This window comes from Papio anubis, unplaced genomic scaffold, assembly GCF_008728515.1.
Source record: "Papio anubis isolate 15944 unplaced genomic scaffold, Panubis1.0 scaffold119, whole genome shotgun sequence".
Lineage (NCBI taxonomy): Eukaryota > Metazoa > Chordata > Mammalia > Primates > Cercopithecidae > Papio > Papio anubis.
In genome coordinates, this window is record NW_022161054.1 from 185529 (window position 1) to 206485 (window position 20957).

Genomic DNA, 20957 nt, shown 5'->3' on the forward strand with positions numbered 1-20957 from the left:
TTTCTTCTACTCAGTGTCTTACCTTTTCACTTCTTGATACTGTCTTCTCAGGCCCAGCAGTTTTCAATTTTGAAGTCCATTGAATCCATTTTTGCTTTGGAGTCAAGGCTAAGAAAACTGCCAAATGCAGGCACAAAGATTTATACCAATGTTTTTTTCTGAGAGTTTTACAGTTTTAGCTGTTACAGTTAACTGTTTTATTTTGAGTTAATTTTTAGGTACGGTATTAGGTGAGAGTCCAACTTTATATATATATTTTTTGCACATGTATACCCAGTTGTTCCAACACCATTTATTGAAAAGACTATTCTTTTCCCATTCTGTTTTTTTGTTAACCTTGTATAAAATCAATTGTAAATGTGCAGGCTTATTTTTAGATTATCAATTCTTAGTTTGTTTATGTCTATTCTTATACTAGGACCAAATCAAATTTAATGAAAAGGTTTTTTTCAATCATGTTGCATATTACCAGTTGTCTTATGTCATAATAAAAATTAAATGTAGTGAAATATCTTTAACTTCACCTTTTGTGTCTCAAAGGAGTCTGTGGTCAGCTTATACCTTACTTACTCTAAGACACAATGGCAAGTCAGGCTTACAAGACACACTTTCTTTCTTTTTTTTCTCCATTTAAACCTTTAGTCTCTTATCCAGTGCCTCCCTCTATAGTTTCGTTTTCAGTAAATTTTGGTCACAGGATCTGCAGACATAGTCTACTGTTTAGTGCATTATGTTTTACTAATTCATTATAATTCATAGAATCATCCATAGATATTTACCATCCAGGAAGGAGAAGTTTAAGTCTGAGCTGCCAGCTTTCCTCAGTGGAAACCAAGTGAAGTCATCATCTTCCAGTTCGCAGATCCTCTTTCCACGTGGTAGCTGGTTCTCTTGAGTAGCACTGTGGCTAATCCTTTTCTTGGTGCAGATCTTGCATTCTCAGAAACCACAGTTCTCTGTATTGACCTCCTTTGACTGAAACAGAGATGCACAGCTCTGCTTTCTAGCTTACTAGAGGATTCTTGGAATAAAAAGTTTAACTCATTCCAAGAAAAGTTTTAGGAGCGCAGCAGTTAAAAATCAGGTAATATTCAGCAATTTATCAGAGACAAATGGTAGATTGGTATTTTGAATTTCAAAATATCAGAGCCAAGTTGTGTGCTATAGAGAAGCATTGTGGTATAACATAGAGATGGGATGGTCTTAACTTCTCCATACAAACAAGCTTGGAGTAAGGTAAAGGAGAAATTGCATTTGATGTCTTAACACTCAAACCTCACTGTTTATTTTACTTCTTTGAAGACTAAAAATCATTCCATAATGTTCTCCTTATTTCCTCCTCAATGAGAAAAGGAAAATGAAAATTGAATACTAGATTGATTAATAAATACTCAAAGCTTCTTCTCTTTTTTGTTTTTTCTTTTTTTTTTTTTTAGATGGAGCCCTGCTCTGTCACCCAGGCTGCAGTGCAGTGGCGCCATCTCGGCTCACTGCAAGCTCCGCCTCCCGGGTTTGCGCCATTCTCCTGCCTCAGCCTCCTGAGTGGCTGGGACTACAGGCGCCCGCCACCACGCCCGGCTAATGTTTTGTATTTTTAGTAGAGATGGGGTTTGACCCTGTTAGCCAGGATGGTCTTGATCTCCTGACCTCGTGATCCGCCCGCCTTGGCCTCCCAAGCTGGGATTACAGGCGTGAGCCACCGTGCCCGGATCAAAGCTTCTTTTAGAACTTTCGTTAATTGAAATCACATAAATATCTGATTTTGGTTATGTAACCAGGTATTTCTAGTTGTTTTTCAAATCATATGTCTTCTTGCTTCGCAGTCTGGTCTCATAACTTGAGGGGAAATTGTAAGGAGACACCCTTGCCTTGTTATCAGAGCTCATAATTGAAGGGGGTTTTAGGAAAAGTTCCTCCTCAGCAGCTTATGTCTCTCTCCTGGTTATCTGCTGCTTCTCAGTAATGTTTGCCATCAATAAATTAATCTCAACATTTATTAGATCCTACTTTAAAGGAGAGTCTTTTCTGCTGTATAAGTTATGTTTCTTGTTGTCTTTTTTTAAAACTTACTTTTCTAACAATTACCCAGAGATTTTTAGCTTAAAAGAAAAACATTTATTTAGTTCATGAACCTGTGGTTTGGAAAAAGCTTGGCTGGGACAGCTTGCCTCTGCTCCCCTCAGCTTCCCTAGGAACAGCTGATCATTTGGGGAAGTGGCATCATCTGAAGCTTTGCTCACCCATGCGTTTGATGGTTGATGCTGGCCATTGGCTGGAACCTTGCTTGGGGCAGGCAGCATGAACACTGACACTGGCACTCCCAGGCTGTCTTTGTGGTCTGATCTCTCACACAATCTGGGGGCTGAGTTTGAAGGGAAAGCAGTCTGAGATAGGGAAGCCACATGGTATCCCTTTTACTGCATTCTATTCATTAGAAGGAAGTCAGTAAGGATGGCCCATATTCTATTCTTTTGATGGGATAAATATAGCTTCTCTTTTGTTTTAATTGACATGTATATACATAATTTTGGGCTATAGAGTGACATTTTGATACACGTATATAGTGCGTAATGATCAAGCCAACTAGCATATTTACTACTTCAACCATTTCTCATTTCTTTGAATTGTGAACATTCAAAATCTTCTGGCTTTTTAAAAATATACAATAAATCATAGTTAACCATATTTGCCTACAATGCCACAGACCACCAGAACTCATTCCTCTTATCTAACTGTAATTCTGTATCCATTAACCAGACTCCCATCCCCTATCTTTATGAGCTTTTTTATTGTTGTTAAGAGACGAGGTCTTGCTAGTGAAGTCTGGTCTCCGGGCAACTGTAGTCACCCAGACTAGAGACAGTGATTTGATCATAGCTCACTGCAGCCTCAAACTCTTGGACTCATGTGATCCTCCCACCTCAGCCTCCTGAGCAGCTGGGATTGTGGACATGCACCATTGCACTTGTCTGATTTTTCACTTTGTAGAGATGTCTCTCTGTGTTACTCAGCCTGCTCTGGAGCTTTTGGTCTCCAGTGATTCTCCTGCCTTGGTCTTTCAAAGTGCTAGGAAATTACAGGCATCAGCTGTGTCGCCCAGCCCTCAATTATTCTTTTCTTTTTTTTTTTGAGATGGAGTTTTGCTCTGTTGCCCAGGCTGGAGTGCAGTGGTGCGATCACAGCTCACTGCAAACTCCACCTCCTGGGTTTGCGCCGTTCTCCTGCCTCAGCCTCCCGAGTAGCTGGGACTACAGGCGCCCGCCACCACGCCCAGCTAATTTTTTGTATTTTTAGTAGAGACTGGGTTTCACCATGTTAGCCAGGATGGTCTTGATTTCCTGACCTCATGATCCACCTGCCTCAGCCTCCCAAAGTGCTGGGATTACAGGTGTGAGCCACCATGCCCAGCCTCAATTTTTCTTTAGCTTCCACACATGAGTGCGAATGTACGGTATGTATCTTTCTGTGTCTGCACTTAATATAATATCCTCCAGACTGATCCAAATGGCCACAAATAAGAGGATTTCATTTTTTTACATGGTGAATAGTGTTCCATTGTGTATGTGTACCACGATTTTTGGTCCATTCATTTGTTGATAGACATGCAGGTTGATTTATTACATCAGTTGTTGTGAATAGTGCTACAATGAACATATGAGGACAGGTATCTTTGTGATCTATTGGTTTTTTTCTATTGCCTGAATACCCGGTAGTGGGGTTGCTGGATCCCTCGACAGTTCCATTATTAGTTTTTTGAGAAATCTTCATGTTGTTTTCTAAGTGGCTTCACTAATTTACCTTCCCACCAACACCATGTAAGAGTTTACTGTTCTCTGAAACCTCACCAGCATTTGTTATTTTTTGTCTTTTCTATGATAGCCATTTATTCGAAATGGAGCAAGAGTATATCACATTTTAGGTTTGATTTGTATTTCCCTGATGATTAGTGATACTGAACATTTTAAAATGTATTTATTGGCCATTTGTATTTCTTTTTTTCTTAAAAAAAGAAAAGCTAATCAGATATTTTGCGCAGTTTTGAACTCAGATTATTTTTTATACTGTGAGGGTGTTTGAGTTCCTTGTATATTTTGGATATTTACCTTTTATTAGATGAATAGCTTGAAAATATTTTCTTCCATTCTATAGGTTTTCACTTCACTCAGTTGTAGTACTGTTTGTCTATCGTTTGTTTTTTCCTGGGCTTCTGATGTCTTACCCATAGAAATCTTTGTGCAGACTAATGTCCTCAAGCATTTTCCCTATCTTTACTTATAGTAGTTTGATAATTTTCCCTATCTTTACTTATAGTAGTTTGATAATTTTGGGCCTTACACTTCAGTCATCAATTGATTCTATTTTGCTATATGGTGCTAGATAGGAAGCTAGTGTCATTCTTCCCCATATGGATATTTAGTTTTCCCAGTGCCTTTCATTTGAAGAGACTGTCCTTTCCCTAATGTATGTTCTTGGCACCTTAGTCCAAAATCAGTTGGCTTTAAATATGTGGATTTATTTCTGGGTGCTGTATTCTATGGCCTTTACCCCAAGAATCATTACTTCTTAAAATGCAATTCAAATTGTCCTGAAACATTTGCAGTCTAAGGAAAGGCTTATGGCATTGAATCCTTATTTACAGGATTCATTATTTTGTGTCTTTTTGAAATATGGTCTTTGTCTGTCATCCAGGCAGAAGTGCAGTGGTGTGGTCATAATTCACTGCAGCCCTGAACTCTGGGTACAAGCCATCCTTTTGCCTCAGTCTCCCAACTAGCTGGCTCTACATGCATGAGCCACCATGCCCAGATAATTAAAAATAAGTATATATATATACACACACACAGAGACACACACATACACACACACACACACATATATATAGACATGGGAGTATCACTATGTTGCTCTTTGCTGATCTCAAATTCCTGGCCTCCAGTGATCTTTCTGCCACAGCCTCCTAAAGTGCTGGGATTACCTGCATGAGTCACCATCCCTAGTATAGAGTATTAAATTATTTTCAAAGTCTTATTCCTCTGTAGAGGAGCTACTTTATTGATCTTCTAATACCTAAAATCACTCCAATGCTATGATATGTCTGATACTGTTTTGACATATTATCGGGAGGAGGATGAGGGAGGGGGTTAGACACTTTTCACTGAGAGATCACTTAGTGCTTTTAGTTACCATTGAAGGAGGAACAGAAATGTATTATCAGGAAAATAAAAGTCAGATGAATGCAAAAGTTCTCTGGAAAGATGATGACAGTAAAGCATATATTTTTGTGACTCATGGTAGCTTTAACTTTGCTCTTAAAATTCAGAGTACATTTAAGGCTTTACATTTGAAGAATGTACTGTGTTACAGATAACGTTTTTATCAGGCAGCAAATACTTCAAAATTCTCATATTAGTTTTGTATTAGATTATTCGCAGCCTGCTTCACTATCAAGCTCTATTATTTTATTCATGCAGTTTGATGATCTTACGGCCGAGAAGGAAGCTGTGTCTTCAAAATGTGTCAATTTGGCTAAAGACAATCAAGTTCTTCAACAGGAGTTTTTATCTATGAGAAAAATACAAGAGAAATGTGAAAAACTTGAGGAAGATAAAAAGATGTTGGAAGAAGAAGTATTAACTCTTAAGACACATATGGAAAACAATATGGTAGAACTTGGTAAAGTACAAGACTATAAATCAGAGCTAGATGAAAGGACAATGCAGATAATAGAAAAATTAGAAGAAATCCATTTACAGGTTAGTTTTTAAAGTCAGGTAAGTTTATCTGTACTGTGCTTTCATTTGTTTCACTGCAAATTATATTTTGGATATGTATATATTGTGTTTCCTCTGCCTCCCTTAGAGCAATTTGCTTTGTAGAATTCTAGAAAACAAGTGGCATCTTTTTTTTCTTTTAAATATTTAAATTTACATTATTATTATAACAAAATCAGTATTTCAAAGTAATGATTCTCACTATAGAGTCATTTGATGATTAAGACCAACTGGCATAAGATAAAACTGTGATTTACAAATTATGTGATACTTTTGGATTGGTCTTAAGCTACGTTGTTCATTGTTCACTTTTTAAAATTATAAATGGATTCTATTACTTTTTATAGGACCAGATTATATTAATACTAACATAATTATGATTTCAAATTTTTATAAATCAGATTTAATTCTGAATTCAGTTATTAGTTTTGTTGATATTGCTGATAAATATTTTAAGTTTCAGCCTCTTTTTAACATATTCAAAATTGCTCTTTGAATCACTGACTCAAAATGAAAGGCAGCAAACATATGGTAATTAGGTTATAATTGTTTTAAAAGTGTATTCTTTTCATTTGTTTTAGGAACAAGCAAAATATGAAAAACAATTAGAGCAGTTAAACAAGGATAATACAGCTTCACTAAATAAGAAGGAACTCACACTTACAGATGTGGAATGTAAATTCTCCGAAATGAAAACTGCTTATGAAGAGGTTATAACCGAATTAGCAGAATATAAGGAAGCCTTTGCAGTAGCATTGAAAGCTAACAATTCCATGTCAAAAAATTTAATGAAGTAAGTCAAAACACACTAACAGAAAATGAATTAAGCTCATTAATTTGTTTTGAAAGTATAATTTTTAGTGAGATGGCTTCAGGAGATCAGTAGGAAGTGAATGCTAATTTGATAATGTAATTTTGGAAAACAATGTTAGTAAATAATCTTACCTTTAAAATGTTCTTCAAGGATAGTTTCTGTCTCTATGCTCTCTCTTTTTTTTTTTTTTTTTTTTGCTTTTGTATGGCTTTTTTCCCCTGAGAAGTCTCATGTAGTTAACCTGACCTGTTAGTTTTTTTCACTAAGTATTTTTGAAGCTTTATAATTAATAAAGTGATCTTGTTATAAAATTGCCAGAATTTCCCTAAATAGAAATATTAAAGAGTTTATTTTTTGGTAGATCACAACCTAAACCCAAAGTGTCGAGTTGTGCTTCTACTCTGGGCACATACTGCCACTGAGGCAAGAACTGTTTTTGATTGTGATCTTTAGTATTATCACTAGAGGGTGCCTCAAGAAAGACTATTTGTGTAACATTTTCAAGGAGTTACAGCAAGTTGTCCTTGTGAAATAGGGAATAATTATCACAGGAATGAAAAGAAGTGTAATCCACAAGGTGGTTAAAAGAAAAACACCATGTTCAGCCTGAAGGGGTATGTGGAAGGCAGAAAGAACAAGCCCCACCTGCAGTGCCTTGGTCACAGTGCTGGGGGCTAATTGCCTTCAGAGATGCTTTAGTTCTCTTTGATCACCAACCAACCAATCTGGTTCTCCCCCAGGAGTTGTTGCTCTGAGTTATTCCTCAGTGCCAAATACTTAAGTGTTCTTGGATAATGGGTGAAATGTACAAGGGTGAAACCTGAAACTGGTTTACAAAACACAAGTATTTCTAGATTATTTTTGTTCATTTTAGTTTTCTTAATCTACATTCTTTAAGGAGTACAACATGATGTTTTGATATAATTATTTATAGTGAAGTCGTTCTTATAGTCAAGCAAATTAACATATTCATTTTCCCATATAGTTACCCTTCAAATACAAGTATTTCTAAAGGAATCTGTAGAATCTTGCAAGTAGAGCTATTTTAGAAGGCAGCTGGGTTACCTGTTGAGCTGTACATCGCTGATAACCATTTCTCTTCCCTGTCGACTTTGAACTTCTTGCTCAGTAGAAATCACTTTAGAAGCAATATACTTATTTAGAATGATTTTAAAATTAAAGTTGCTTACAAGAGGTAGGCTCTCACACATCTTCTTGTGAAAACAGTGTTTAGTGGGTAATTTGGTTTACTCTCGGGCAACTGTTTTAAAAATGCAAGTCGTTAAGAATCATTCAAGGAAAAATGAAATACTAAGCATTTGTCTTTGCTGTCTTTACAGATCGAATAAGAAAATAGCAGTGATCAGCACCAAGCTCCTTATGGAGAAAGAGCGGATGAAGTATTTTCTCAGCACTCTTCCTGTAAGGCCAGACCCAGAGTTACCTTGTATTGAAAATCTTAATAGTATAGGACTCAACAGAAAAGATATTTCCAAAACACCCGTAAGAATTCCTGCTTCAAACCCACAGACTTCAAATAACTGCAAGAACTCCTTGACTGAGGTTAGTTATATGACCGTTTCTCTTTTGGGTTTCATTTCTTTAATATAATTCTTGTTTATAATTTGGTGAAATACTGAGTTGTTCTGTTGACTTATGCATGTTAAGTGAAGATTATAATTACCTGTGTTAACACAGAAAGGAAATGGGAACTTTACATTTTTTAATTCACTGGAGCTCTCATTTTCAAGAGATACCCATTTGCTAAGTTTATTCAATAAATGTGACTAAACTGACACATTTAAAATTTCTTTAAAAGCTGCATTTAAGTTAGGTTTTAGAAATTGCATGTTATTGCCTACTAACTGACGGTATACTTTGAGATGCTTTGTCTTACTCTACTTGATTGTAGTTTGTCTGTGGTTCACATCACCTTTTTTTTTTTTTTTTTTGAGAAGGAATCTTGCTCTGTTGCCTAGGCTAGAGTGCAGTGGCATGATCTCAGCTCATTGCAACCTCCGCCTCCCGGGTTCAAGTGACTCTCCTGCCTCAGCCTCCCGAGTAGCTGGGACTACAGGTGCCCACCACCACACCTAGCTAATTTTTGTATTTTTAGTAAGGATGGGATTTCACCATATTGGCCAGGCTGATCTCAAGCTCCTGACCTTGTGCTCCACCCACCTCAGCCTCCCAAAGTGCTGGGATTACAGGGTGAGCCACCATGCCCAGCCCATACCACTTTTAAAGTTTCTTTACACCATCTTAACTCTTCCCACCCATAATCATAAGTGAATGGCTGGCAACCAAACACTTAACCACACATAGATATTTATTATTTAATAGAATCCAAAATAAGTGCATTTTATGAATTAAATAAACAAGACACTGAAAGATTCATTTCCATTTTTCTGTTAAAAGATTTGTGCTTGGCCAGGTGCGGTGGCTCACGCCTGTAATCCCAGCATTTTGGGAGGCCGAGGCAGATGGATCACCTGAAACCAGGAGTTTGAGACCAGCCTGGCCAACATGATGAAACCCTGTCTCTACTAAAACTATAAAAATTAGCCAGGCGTGGTGGCAGGCACATGTAATCCCACATGCAGCAACCCCATTACTATACTAGGGGTATACCTGAAGGAAAATAAATCATTGTAACAAAAAGATGCATGCACCTGTATGTTCATTGCAGCACTGTTCACAATAGAAAGACATGGAGTCAATCCAGGTGCACCCAAGGATTGGGTGATTGAAAATCCAAGGTAGATTGGAAAATTCCATATACATCATGGAATACTATGCAGTCATGAAAAGAACAAAGTCATGTCCTTTGCAGCAACATGGATACAGCTGGAATCCACTATCCTGAGGAAACTAAGGCAGAAACAGAAACCGAATATCTTGTTTTCACTCATATGTGGGAGCTACACATTAGGTGCACATTGGCGTGAACATGGGAACAGTAGACACTGGGAAATAAGAACGGGGAGGGACAGAGTAGGCCAGGATTGAAAAACTACTTCTTGGGTCCTATGCTCACTACCTGTGTGATGGGTTCAATTGTACTCCAAACCTCAGCATCCCTCAATATACCTTTGGAAGAAACTTACACCGGTACCACTTTAATTTAGCATACAAACTAGAAAAAAAAAAAAAGCAAGAAAAATTTACTATAAAAATTTTTTTCTATAAGTAAAGAATATAAATTTCTTTTTAAGAAAAAATTTATTGAAGTAAAAAATTGGATTGAACTTTTATAAAGGACAGAGTTTTGCTAAGAATTTCAAAGCAATGCATTCATTGCAAAATATGACTTTAATTGTTTAACTTTTTTTTCTTTCTTTTTTGAGATGGAGTCTCGCTGTGTCACTAGGCTGGAGTGCAGTGGCACGATCTCGGCTCACTGCAACCTCCGCCTCCTGGGTTCAAACGATTTTCCTGCCTCAGCCTCCCAAGTAGCTGGGATTATAGGCACGTACCACCATGCCCAGCTAATTTTTGTATTTTTAGTAGAAATAGGGTTTCACCATGTTGGCCAGGATGGGTCTTGATCTCTTGACCTTGTGATCTGCCCACCTTTGTCTCCCAAAGTGCTGGGATTACAGGCATGAGCTGTCATGCCCTGCCATTGTTTAACCTTTGTACTAATAAAACACCACCTTTCTAAAATTATGTATATCCAACAGACCAATATTATCTATTTTTGTCAGATTACTCTAAACAGCATTACACAGATACATCCCCTATTATCTAAACTTAAGTAGAAATTTTACTTTATGTATGTGATTATTTTTCTTTTGAAGCCAACTTCAAGTTATGTCTAGTCACTAAAAATACTAAAGGCCACATTTTGTAAGTGATTTATTATTCTCATGATACTGTCTCTTGTTTAATTTAAACATTTTTTTTTTTTTACTTATTTTAGGTGGAGCCGGACTGTGTAGAACAAATAATTAGAGAAACAAAGAAAAGTATGTTGCCAAAATTTATTAATTAAATTTAGGTTTATTTTAGTAATAAAGTTAAATAGCAGATGGCATTCCTTTTCATTGTTGGGTTAGTAGATACTATGTTCAGTATCTTTTTCTTACACACATCTAATGAAAGATGTGAAAACAAAAACTTTCACAGTGAAGAGTATACTTATGCACCATTAATTCATCATGTTCCATAGCTTAAAAAATTCCCGAGAAGTGTATCCATCTTTTTTTCACTGACTCTACAATTTCTTCGCTTTTGCCATCCTCATGGAACTGTCAGCCAGCACACTGAAAGGATTCTCCGAAAACAAAGGCATCATCAAGTTCTCAGGGTTTTGGTGGAGATTGAAGGCCAACAGACCTCAGACTCATTTAGAAATACTTAACTGAGCAATAACCCTTCATAAGCAGTCGCTTGACAGGTGATATTTTAAATCTCCTGTCGTTTACTGTGTCATTGACTTACATCTGTTCTCAAGAAAAGTTCCAAAATTTTCACCATGAAATAAAAACACCCATGTCAATGTAATTCTTGTCAAGTTACTCAGCCTTGTCTCTCACCACTTACCGCACTCTGCCCTTTGCTCTAGCACCAAAGTGGATGAAGTAGAACTCCACCGGGCTGTTGGTCACCTCAGGCTCTTTGCCTTTGCCTTTTCCCTCTATCTGGCAAGCTTTTCCTTGTCCTTTAGGCATCAACCTATGCATCTCCTCCACCAGAAAGCCCATGATATTGACACAAAAGTGGGATAGGTGTCCCTTCTGTGTGTTCCAGTAGTGCCCTGCTGTATACCTGTCATGGTATCTGTGACTCTATATGGACATTGCCTGCCTGTTTTTTAGGTTATAGCATATGACTGTTGAGAGGTGGACCATGCCATCTTCATCTTGTAATTCCAGTGCTAGTTTCAGTACCTTAGAACGTGGCTGTTGAGTACATGAATGAAGAATGAAAAAGCTGTGATATTTAACCACAGTTAGAATTTATGCTATGTGTAGATTATTTAATAGTAATTTTGGATTGTAATTGTACATACATATTTCTCATTCTTATTAACTCTGATAATGTTCTCAACTCTTTACATTTTAAACTCACACTTAGTTAACTGAAATGTATTAGGTAAAGAACATAATTCTTTCTTTTTCTTTCCAGCTTTTGCTGTGTTGGGCACTTGCTCCCATCTACTTTCTTCTCTAGAATCCACTGGTAAGCCACATCTAATGAAGAGAATATTTAACCAGAAAATCTTAAGGAAAAGTTGTATGATTTAAAAGATAATAAAACTTTATTACTGGGCTATTTACATGAAATTTTAATTGTTTCTCATAAAATATATAACATCACAATCTTTACTAAATTTTTCAGGTACTAGAATATTTCTGTGTCATATGTATGTTGAAAATTTATATGGTATTTTAAATGACATTTTTTAGCCTTCTTAAGTTTTAAGTGGATCTTGCAAATGAACACCAGTATTATTGGGTTGGGCATACTCAAATTGCCCAAATGTCAGCTGTTTAAACAGCCAAACAACCAAGTCATCATTGATACTTTAGTAAAGGTCATCAAAGGCTTATTTGCATTTTACAGTTTTTATTACTCTATATAGTAGGAGACTTAAAGAGTACCTGCCAGGTTTCTCCATACTAATGTTATGATTTTCAATGTGTAGTTCAACCATATTTTGTGTGGAAATACTTTGAGGCTCTGTAAATATCTGGTTACTCCTCAAAACCCATTAGATTTAGCATTTCATGGGTGACTTGTGTTTGAACAAGTATTACTATGATGGTTGCCAGATGATTTTCTTGTTCTCTTCTTTGTTCTACATGGAGAAATAACACCAATAAATAAGACCGGGTGCAGTGGCTCACAACTGTGATCCCAGCACTTTGGGAGGCCAAGCCAGGCAGATCACGAGGTCAGGAGATCGAGACCATCCTGGCTAACAAAGTGAAACCCCGTCTCTTACTAAAAATACAAAAATTAGCCAGGCATGGTGGCGGACGCCTGTAGTCCCAGCTACTCGGGAGGCTGAGGCAGGAGAATGGCGTGAACCTGGGAGGTGGAGCTTGCAGTGAGCCGAGATTGTGCCATTGCACTCCAGCCTGGGCAACAGAGCGAGACTCCATCTCAAAAACAAACAAAAACAATAAATAAAGGAGAAGGGAAATCTTGTGATTCTTGTGCTCCAATTCCCAAGATTAGGTCAGTAGTAGACATTTCAAGCTGACTTTGTGTCTTTTTGATTTGTCCCTGTTACTCTGTCAGCACTTTTTAACTCTGGCATAAAATGTTCTAAGCTAATCTTGTATTTTCTCTGCCCCAGGGCCGGAATGAGTGATTTTTCTTAGAAGCAGAGTTGGAGCCACCGAGGAAACACAGGTGAGCGCTCCCCAGCACACACTTACTAGTCCCCAACAGAAGAACCACTGCTGCATCCACTGAGGTACCAAGAAACTAGCGAAGGGCCTTCTAGCTGTCTGGGGACAATCCTCATGTGGTCTCTGGCTCAGCCTCAAGGGTTCTGGATTAGTCTCTCTGCAACCTCTGTGCTGTGTCTCTAGATCGGGGCTCTGCGGGAAGGGCCTGGGAGACCCAGAAGAACAGGGTGTCTTGCCTGCCAAATGTCCCTTCCTTCTTCCCACTCTGACACTCAGGAATAGGCTACATGGCATGTCCAGGCAGTGCCAGGCCATCTCACTATCTCCTTTGAGATGGGCCCAGAGGGCCTTGGGGGGCAAGTGTGAAGCTCGGTACCTGGAGCCTGAGGCTGACTGTCCCTCCCTGTGTCTTGGAGGAGAGGCCTTGGGGCCCAAGAAAACCCCCAAGGCCTGACTTCTGGGCACACATGCAGGGAGGGAGGGTCTGTGGGCTGATGGGGGCATTGTAATGAGACTTTGAGCACCACTGCTCAGGGGCCTCATCAGTGGACCATGGTCAGAGATGACCTGGTCATCAGGACCTGGTCAGTTGGGACCTGATCAGCAGGGACCTGGTTAGCAGTGGCCTCCTCAGTGAAGGCCTCACCAGTGGGGATCTGGTGACCTAGTCATTGGAAGCCTAGCCAGTAGAGACCTGGTCAGTGGTGGCCTTATTAGTGGGGCCTGATCGGTTGAAACAAACTATAAAAAACTGGTTGGTGGGGTCAACTCAGTATATTAGGGGCCTGGTCAGTGTGGGGCCTTAGTGGCTTGGAGCCTGGTCAGTGAGCGCCTGGTCAGAGAGGGCTTGGTCAGCTGGGCACTGATCCATGGAGAGCTGTTCAGTGGGGTTGGGGTGAGCGGCAACCTGGTAAATTGTGGTCTTGTCAGTGGGAACCCAGTCAATGGGGACCAGATCAGTGGGAAATTGGTCAGTGGGGTCTGGTCCATGAGGCCTATTAATGGGGGCCTAGTTAGGGAGACATGGTCAGTGGGGACTTGGTCAGTGGGACCTGGTCAATGGAGAAGTGGTCATTAGGGGCCTCATCAGTGGGGACCTGGTTGGGGGCACCTGGTCAGTAGGAACCTGGCCAGTTGGCCGTTGTGTGACCTCAGGCAGGGGGTTTGTCTGTGGAGCCTTCTTGCCTCCATCTGTAGGGAAGCTGAGTTAGGACACCCTGGAGGGTTGCTGGAAAGAGAATGTGAGAAGATGTGTTGAATACAGACAGACCTACAACTTTACACACGACCTGGGTTCCACCTAGAGAGGGTGCCAGCCCTCTCTGCTCTGCCCGGTGCCCTTCCTCTGTCTGCATCCCCAGGACAACCCTCAGTGGGGAGGGTAGAGTTTGGGGAGCACCTGTGGAGGCTCTAATCCTGGCCCTGGGCCCTGGTAGTGACAGTGATGAGGACGTGGGTGCACCTGTGAGTGGAGCAGCTAGGCCTGGCCAGAGAAGCAAGACAAACAAACACACCCATATGTACACACACACACAGATGCACAAACACATTGCATGCACACATGTCAGTTCAGTGGATAGAGGACACTGACTCTGGGCCCTCTTGACCCAAGCAGGCTCCAGTTGTGGTGGGTTGTGTCACCCCACGATGTCACTGTTGCTGAGCCCCCATTGCCTCTGTGTTGTGGAGCAGTTAGAGACACACAGCAGTATCCGTGAGTGGCTCTGCATGAAGAACTGTTTTCTAGGTGAAAGGCACATCTCAGCACAGCTGACTGATCAGACTCAGGTGAGTGGAACCTGCTCTGTTCTCTTCCTCCTGGCTTAGGGACAGTAGCTATCAGGTGGGTGGTTTTGGCCTCTGGGCAGCTACTGAGGGTAATCCCTGAGCACTCACCAGGTGCCTGTTCTGTGCTGACAGTCATCTTATTTATCCTCACAGCAATTCCATTCTGCATCTCCTCTGGACGCCCCCCCCAAGGACCACCAGGACAACCCCATCAGGGCCCTATCACCAGGCCCAGTCTGGCTCCATGATAGCCAAGAAGCAGATCCAGAGACAACTGCCCTGCATGGTGCCTGCATCTGACCCCCCTTGATAGGTAGTGATGAGCACAACATGGAAGAAGCCAGGGCAGCATGCGGACAGCTGCCCTGCAGCCCCAGATGGCACCTGGGCCTTGGGAAGTCATTCTCAAAGGGGAAGCTGGAAACTTTGATGTCCCTGGAGGAAAGGGTAAACGTGGCCTCCCAACAACCCTAGCAGCCAGCAGCATGCCATACATCTTCTCACCCAACCTGTGGGACAGAGGCCCCCTCCTGGGGAACAAGATCCATATCTAAGGGGTCTTGACCCAGTTGGGCCTCATTCTGGGCCCTGGGAGGGGAGAGGCACTGTGGGCCCTCCAGCAGCAGCCAGGATTACCACCCAGGGGACTCAGCCTTCTGTGGCCTTGGCCAGACTTAGAATTTGGCACAAGACAGGACAAGCTCACTCAGCGCAGCTTGTTAATACCCAGGGCCTATGCATGCCAGGCAAGGCCAAGCTGACTCAAAGAGCAACCAGCCACCTCTGCAAGGGTGTGCCTGGAGCAGGTAGACCAGCCACCAGCCTTACCCACTCAAGGAAGCAGGGGTGGCCAGGTCCCGCAGCCTGAGTAGCTGCCACCTGATGGCTGATGGAGCAGAGGCCTGAGGAAAAGCAGATGGCACTGGGGCCCTACCTCCAGGGCAGAATTACTGATTTACCCTGAGGGCAGCGAGTGAGGTTGGTGGCTGGTCCACCTGCTCCTGGCGCACCCTTGCAGAGGTGGCTGGTTGCTCTTTGAGCCAGTTTGGCCTTGCCTGGCATGCACAGGCCTCAGTGCAACAACTGTGCTACAAATGGAGCCACATAGAGAAAATGAGCAGCAGGCTCAGGAGCAGGGTGTGTGCTGCCCTTGGGGCCCCAGTCCATGCTTCAGGGCTCCTACAGCACTGTGGGCTTCTTGGGTGCCAAGAGGCAGACCACAGGCCATCTTGAGGAGGACTCTGCTCAAGTACAGAAAGGGCCCAATCTAGTGGATGAACCGCACGGCCAGCTTCTGGGTGCGGGCACAGTGCCACATCTTCCATCACTTCCTGATGTGCCCCACCAGCACTGAAGAGCCTGGAGACAGGGCAAGAGGTAGGCTGAGAAGGATGAGATGGTGAATTCCAGCTTCTTCCTGACCCTGAGCCCACCCCCAGGATGACCCTTAACCTTTAGAAGTGGGAGAGCAAGATTGACAGCTTCGAGTGCTTCACCAAGAAGATGGACAGCAGGACGCTCAGCTCAACTTCACAGCCAGTGAGTTGACATGCAAGCAGATGATGGTGACAGGCTTTAAGAAAGAGCATCAGATGGCAGCCAGTACTTCAGCCTCAGCCAGGCATTGGAGTTGGACCAGGCCATCATTTCACCAGAGATGCCTTCAACACCGTCAGTGAGCTCTTTGCCAGTCAACCCAGGCAGGACCTGGACCCAGTCATGGACCTGTTAGGGCTGTCTCAGGGACACCAGGCCAACATCCTAGACATCATCCACATACACAAGGAAGCTTTTACCAATGTCACGAAAAGCAGGCAATGTGGGGCAGAAGGGAAGACAGAGGTGCAGAGGCTGATGACATCAGAATCACAGGAACAGGATTTCTTTGGCCACTTTGGCTGAAATTCACCACTTTCATCCAATTCGAGTGAGAGACATGGACTCACAGATGCTGCATTTCTTGCAGCAAAAGATACTGTTTTTTCAAAAAGTCACCCAGGAATTGATAGTGTTAAATGACTAGATACTCCTTTGTGGACTGTTTCCAGTTCAAGGATACTTTCTACAGCAGAATAATAACACGAAAAAAGAGCTAATGCCAGCTGTTGGTGGTAGGACAAGGATGCTTTTGTTCTCAGTTGAAACTCAGCTGAATATAGAATTGTGTAGGAAACAGTTAATATGGTGATAGAATAGAAAAAGTAGCAAAGATGAACTAAATCATGCTATGATTGCCTACACTACCAGTGTAACTTTTGGAAGAAAGATACCACTTACTTTATTGCTTTTTAAAGTATGAATATTTTAGTATATATGCTGTAGACTTCAAACCGTGTGAAGAGTCTCAAAGAAGCTGGCTGTATAAAGCCTGATGTGGATGTCTTTATACTCAAAGACTGATGATGCAATTCGAATATATGTCCCCACCAAATCTCATGTTGAATTATATTTCCTAATGTTGAAGGTAGATCCTGGTCTAAGGTGATTGAATCCTGAAGGCAAAGTTCTCATGAATGGTTTAGCACCATCCTCTTGCTACTGTCCTCACAATCATGAGTGACTTCTCATGAGACCTGGTCATTGAAAACTCTATGTCACCTCCCTACTCTGCATGTTTTCCTCTTGCCATGTGAGACAACTTACTCACTCTTTCTCTTTCTTCACCTTGCACGAAGATTGAAAGATTTCTGAGGCCTCCCAGAAGCAGAAGCCAGTGTGCTTCCTGTCCACCCTGCAGAACCATAAGCCAATTAAACCTCTTTTTCAAAATGAATCATACAGAAAATGGCAAATAAGGACTGGAGCATTGCTATAAAGATACCTAAAAATGTGGAAGCAGCTTTGGAACTAGGTAATGGACAGACATTTTAAGAGTTTGGAGGGCTCAAAAGAAGACAGACAGATGAGAAAATGTTTGGACCATCTTAGAGACTGGTTAAATGGTTGTGACAAAAATCCTGACAGAAACATGGACAGTGAAGGCCAGGCTGAGGAGGCCTCAGATAGAAATAAGAAGCTTTCTGGAAAATGTCTTCCTTTTGGATATGGAAAGCTTACACAATGCCTGTACCGTCATTGTACCTTAGAAGCAGTGAACTTGCTTTTTATTTCAGAGACTCATAGGAAAAAAGAGACTGGAGCCTTAACTTAGATGAGACTTTGGACTTTGTAACTTTGAGTTAATGCTGAAATGAGTTAAGACTCATGCTGGCAAGGCATGATTGTATTTTGCAATGTGAGAAGGACATGAAGTTCGTAGGGTCAGGGACAGAATAATATGGTTTGTCTCTATGTCCCTTTCAAAACTCATGTGGAATTATACTCCCTAATGTTAGAGGTGGGGCCTAGGTGGAAAAAGATTTAGTCCTAAAATGGTGCGGGTAGATCCTTCACGAATGATACAGGACCATCCCCTTGATGCTGTCCTGATAGTGAGTTCTAATGTGATCTGGTTGTTTAACAGGCTGTGGAACCTCTTTCCTCTGTCTTTCTCCTACTTCTGCCATGGGAGACAGCTCATTGTTCCTTGGCCTTCTGGTATAATTAGGAGGCTTCCTGACTCCTCCCTGAAACAAAAGACACTATGCTTCCTTCACAGCCTGCAGAATCCCGAGTCAGTTAAACCTCTTTTATTTACGATAATACAGAAAATTAGAACTGCAGAGAGGAGCTGTGAAATGTCTTGAAGGCCTTTTTCCATTTGTCTTGGCTAATTTGCACAGGGCTTTTGTATATGCAAGTTTCTGAAGTCTTGAATTTTCCCCCCTTATATCAGGTTTTGTGTTATTACTACATAGCCAACCCCACTCCAGAGATACCTGAAAAAGTAGAAGCAGGTTCCAAGTGGGTAACAAACAAAGACTGAGAGGGTTTGGAGGGATTGGAGAATGACAGAAGGAAGAGGGCCTGGCGGGAGTGATTTAATCATGGATGGGAGGCAGGTCGGGTGGAAGGAAAAAGGGGTGGGTAGGGTGAGGAGGAGTAGGCTGGCTGTAGGCTGGTGGAAGGGTGGGGTGTAGTGGGAGTAGGGAGTCACCTGCTGCAGAGGCATAGCCTCATGGACAACCTCTACTAGGGCAGTGCACCTGTGGCTTTGCAAGTTTTAGCCCCCGTGGCTGCTCTTATGGACTGGCCTAGTGTTGAGTGCCTGCAGCTTTTCCACACTGAGGGTGCAAGCTGTTGTTGGGTCTATGAATCTGGCTCTGCCTGTGCAGCAGGCTTCTGCCTGGAGACAGTGGGAAGTGGAGGTGGAGGTGGGGATAGAGGGGCGGATCCTTCACCAGTGGTTACGCACCATCTTCTTGATGCTGACCTTGTGATATGGAGTTCTCATGAGATCTGGTTGTATAATAGGGTGTGGCACCTCTTCTCTCAGTCTTGCCCCTACTCCTGCCATATGAAGCATCTCGGTGCCCCTTGGCCTTCTGATATGATTGGGAGGCTTCCTGAGTCCTCCTAGAAGCAGAAGCCACTATGCTTCCTTTACAGCCTGCAGAACCGTGAGCCAATTAAACCTCTTTTCTTTATGATTATACACAAAATTAGTGCTGTGAAGTGGAGCTATGAAATGCCTTCAAGGCCTTTTCCCCACTGTCTTGGCAACCAGCACCCACATTCTTTTCATGAAAATATCTGAAAGCCTTCGTGAATTTTCCCCTGAAAATGGACTTTTCTTCTTTTACCACATTGCCAGGCTGTGACAAAGATAACTGACAATGTAGAAGCAGGTTCAGAAGTAGGTAAAAGACAGAGGTCGGGAGAGTTGGGAAAGCTTAGAAGACAGCAAGATGAGGAAAAGTTTGGACCACTGTAGAGAATTGTTAAATACTTGTGATCAGAAGGCTGACAGAAGGATGGACAGCGAAGGCCGGACTTAAAAGGTCTCAGATGAAAATGAGGAATTTCCTGTGAACAGGAGCCAAGGTTACATTTGATTGGCGTTAGCCCTGGAGATCTGTGAAACTATAAACATGGGGGTGATGATTTAGGATGTATCTGGTGGAATGAACATCTTGGCAGCATAGCTCAAGAGGTGTCCTCTTCGTTCAACAGCCTGTATTCTTATGTGCAACCTAAGAAATGACCTCAAGTTGCAACTTCTATTTAAATGGGAAGTGGAGCTCAAAAATTTGAAGAATTTGCAGCCTAGCCAAGTGGTCACAAAGAGAAGCTGATTTTCAGGGGGAAAAATTCAAGAACACTTAGAGTATTTGCATAAAAAAGAGCCGAGTGCAAATAGCCAAGACTATGGGGAAAAAGCCTTGATGGCATTTCAGAGACCTTTGCAACAGCCCTTGCTGTCACAGGCCCTGGGGCCTAGGAGAGAATGGTTTCCTGGGCCAGCTCCATGGCCTCGCTGCTGTGTGCATCCTCAGGACACTGCTGCCTGCATCCCTGCAGCTCCAGCTCCAGCCATGGCTGAAAGATAGATACACAGGTACAGCTTGGGTCACTACTTCAGAGGTGGCTCCAAGCCTTGATGGCTTCCACATAGTGTTAAGCCAGGAGGTGCACAGAGCAAGAGACTAGAGGCTTGGGAGCCTCCGTCTATAGTCCAGAGGATGTACAGAAAAGCCTGGGTGTCCAGGGAGAAGCCTTTCCAAGACGCAGAGCCTCATGGGAAACCTTTACTAGGGCAGGAAAGAAGGGATATATCAAGTTGAAGCCCTCACACAGGGAGGCAACATCCTTCAAATCCCAGATTCATAGACCCACCAACAGCTTGCCCCCTCAGTGTGGAAAAGCTACAGGCACTCAACACCAGCCCTGTCCGTGAGGGCAGCCACAGGAGCTGATCACTGCAAACCCACAGGTGGAGATCTGCCCAAAGCCTTGGGAGCCCAGCCCTTACACCCCTCTGCCGTGGATGTGGGACAAGGATTCCAAAAGGATGATTTTGGAGCTGTAGGATTAAATGACTGGCCTGCTGGGTTTTGGAGGTTCATGTATCCTGTGAATCCCATCGGTGTTTTGTTTTTCTTTCTAACAATTTTTCTTCTGTTGGCTGGGAATGCTTACCTGTTGCCTGTATAATCATTGTACCTTGGAAATAGTTAACTTGTTTTATAATTCAGAGGCTCATGGGCAGAAGGGACTGTATCCTTGTCTCAGATGAAACTTTGGGCTTTACACATTTGAGTAAATGCTGGAATGAGTTAAGATTTGGGGGACTGTAGGGAAGGCATCATTGTATTTTGCAATGTGAGAAAGACATGAGATTGG

At 42.1% G+C, this 20957-nt stretch overlaps 1 protein-coding gene across 9 annotated transcripts in view; it reads left to right on the forward strand.

Moving 5' to 3' along the window:
* LOC101001442 (ankyrin repeat domain-containing protein 18A-like) overlaps positions 1–19583 on the forward strand; it is a 57347-nt gene extending 37764 nt beyond the window's left edge. For 7 of the 9 annotated variants that reach the window (XM_009199159.4, XM_009199160.4, XM_009199162.4 and 4 more), the window contains 5 exons: positions 5472–5753; positions 6353–6564; positions 7926–8148; positions 10508–10553; positions 11716–12502. In XM_009199159.4, coding sequence (XP_009197423.3) covers positions 5472–5753; positions 6353–6564; positions 7926–8148; positions 10508–10553; positions 11716–11834 — 882 coding nt within the window. In that variant the 3' untranslated portion in view covers positions 11835–12502. Of the gene's footprint in view, positions 1–5471; positions 5754–6352; positions 6565–7925; positions 8149–10507; positions 10554–11715; positions 12503–12892; positions 12949–14562; positions 14736–14888 lie in introns of those variants that run through there. The other 2 variants (XR_004181183.1, XR_004181184.1) reach the window with 1 other exon arrangement.
* Positions 19584–20957: the final 1374 nt, after the last annotated feature.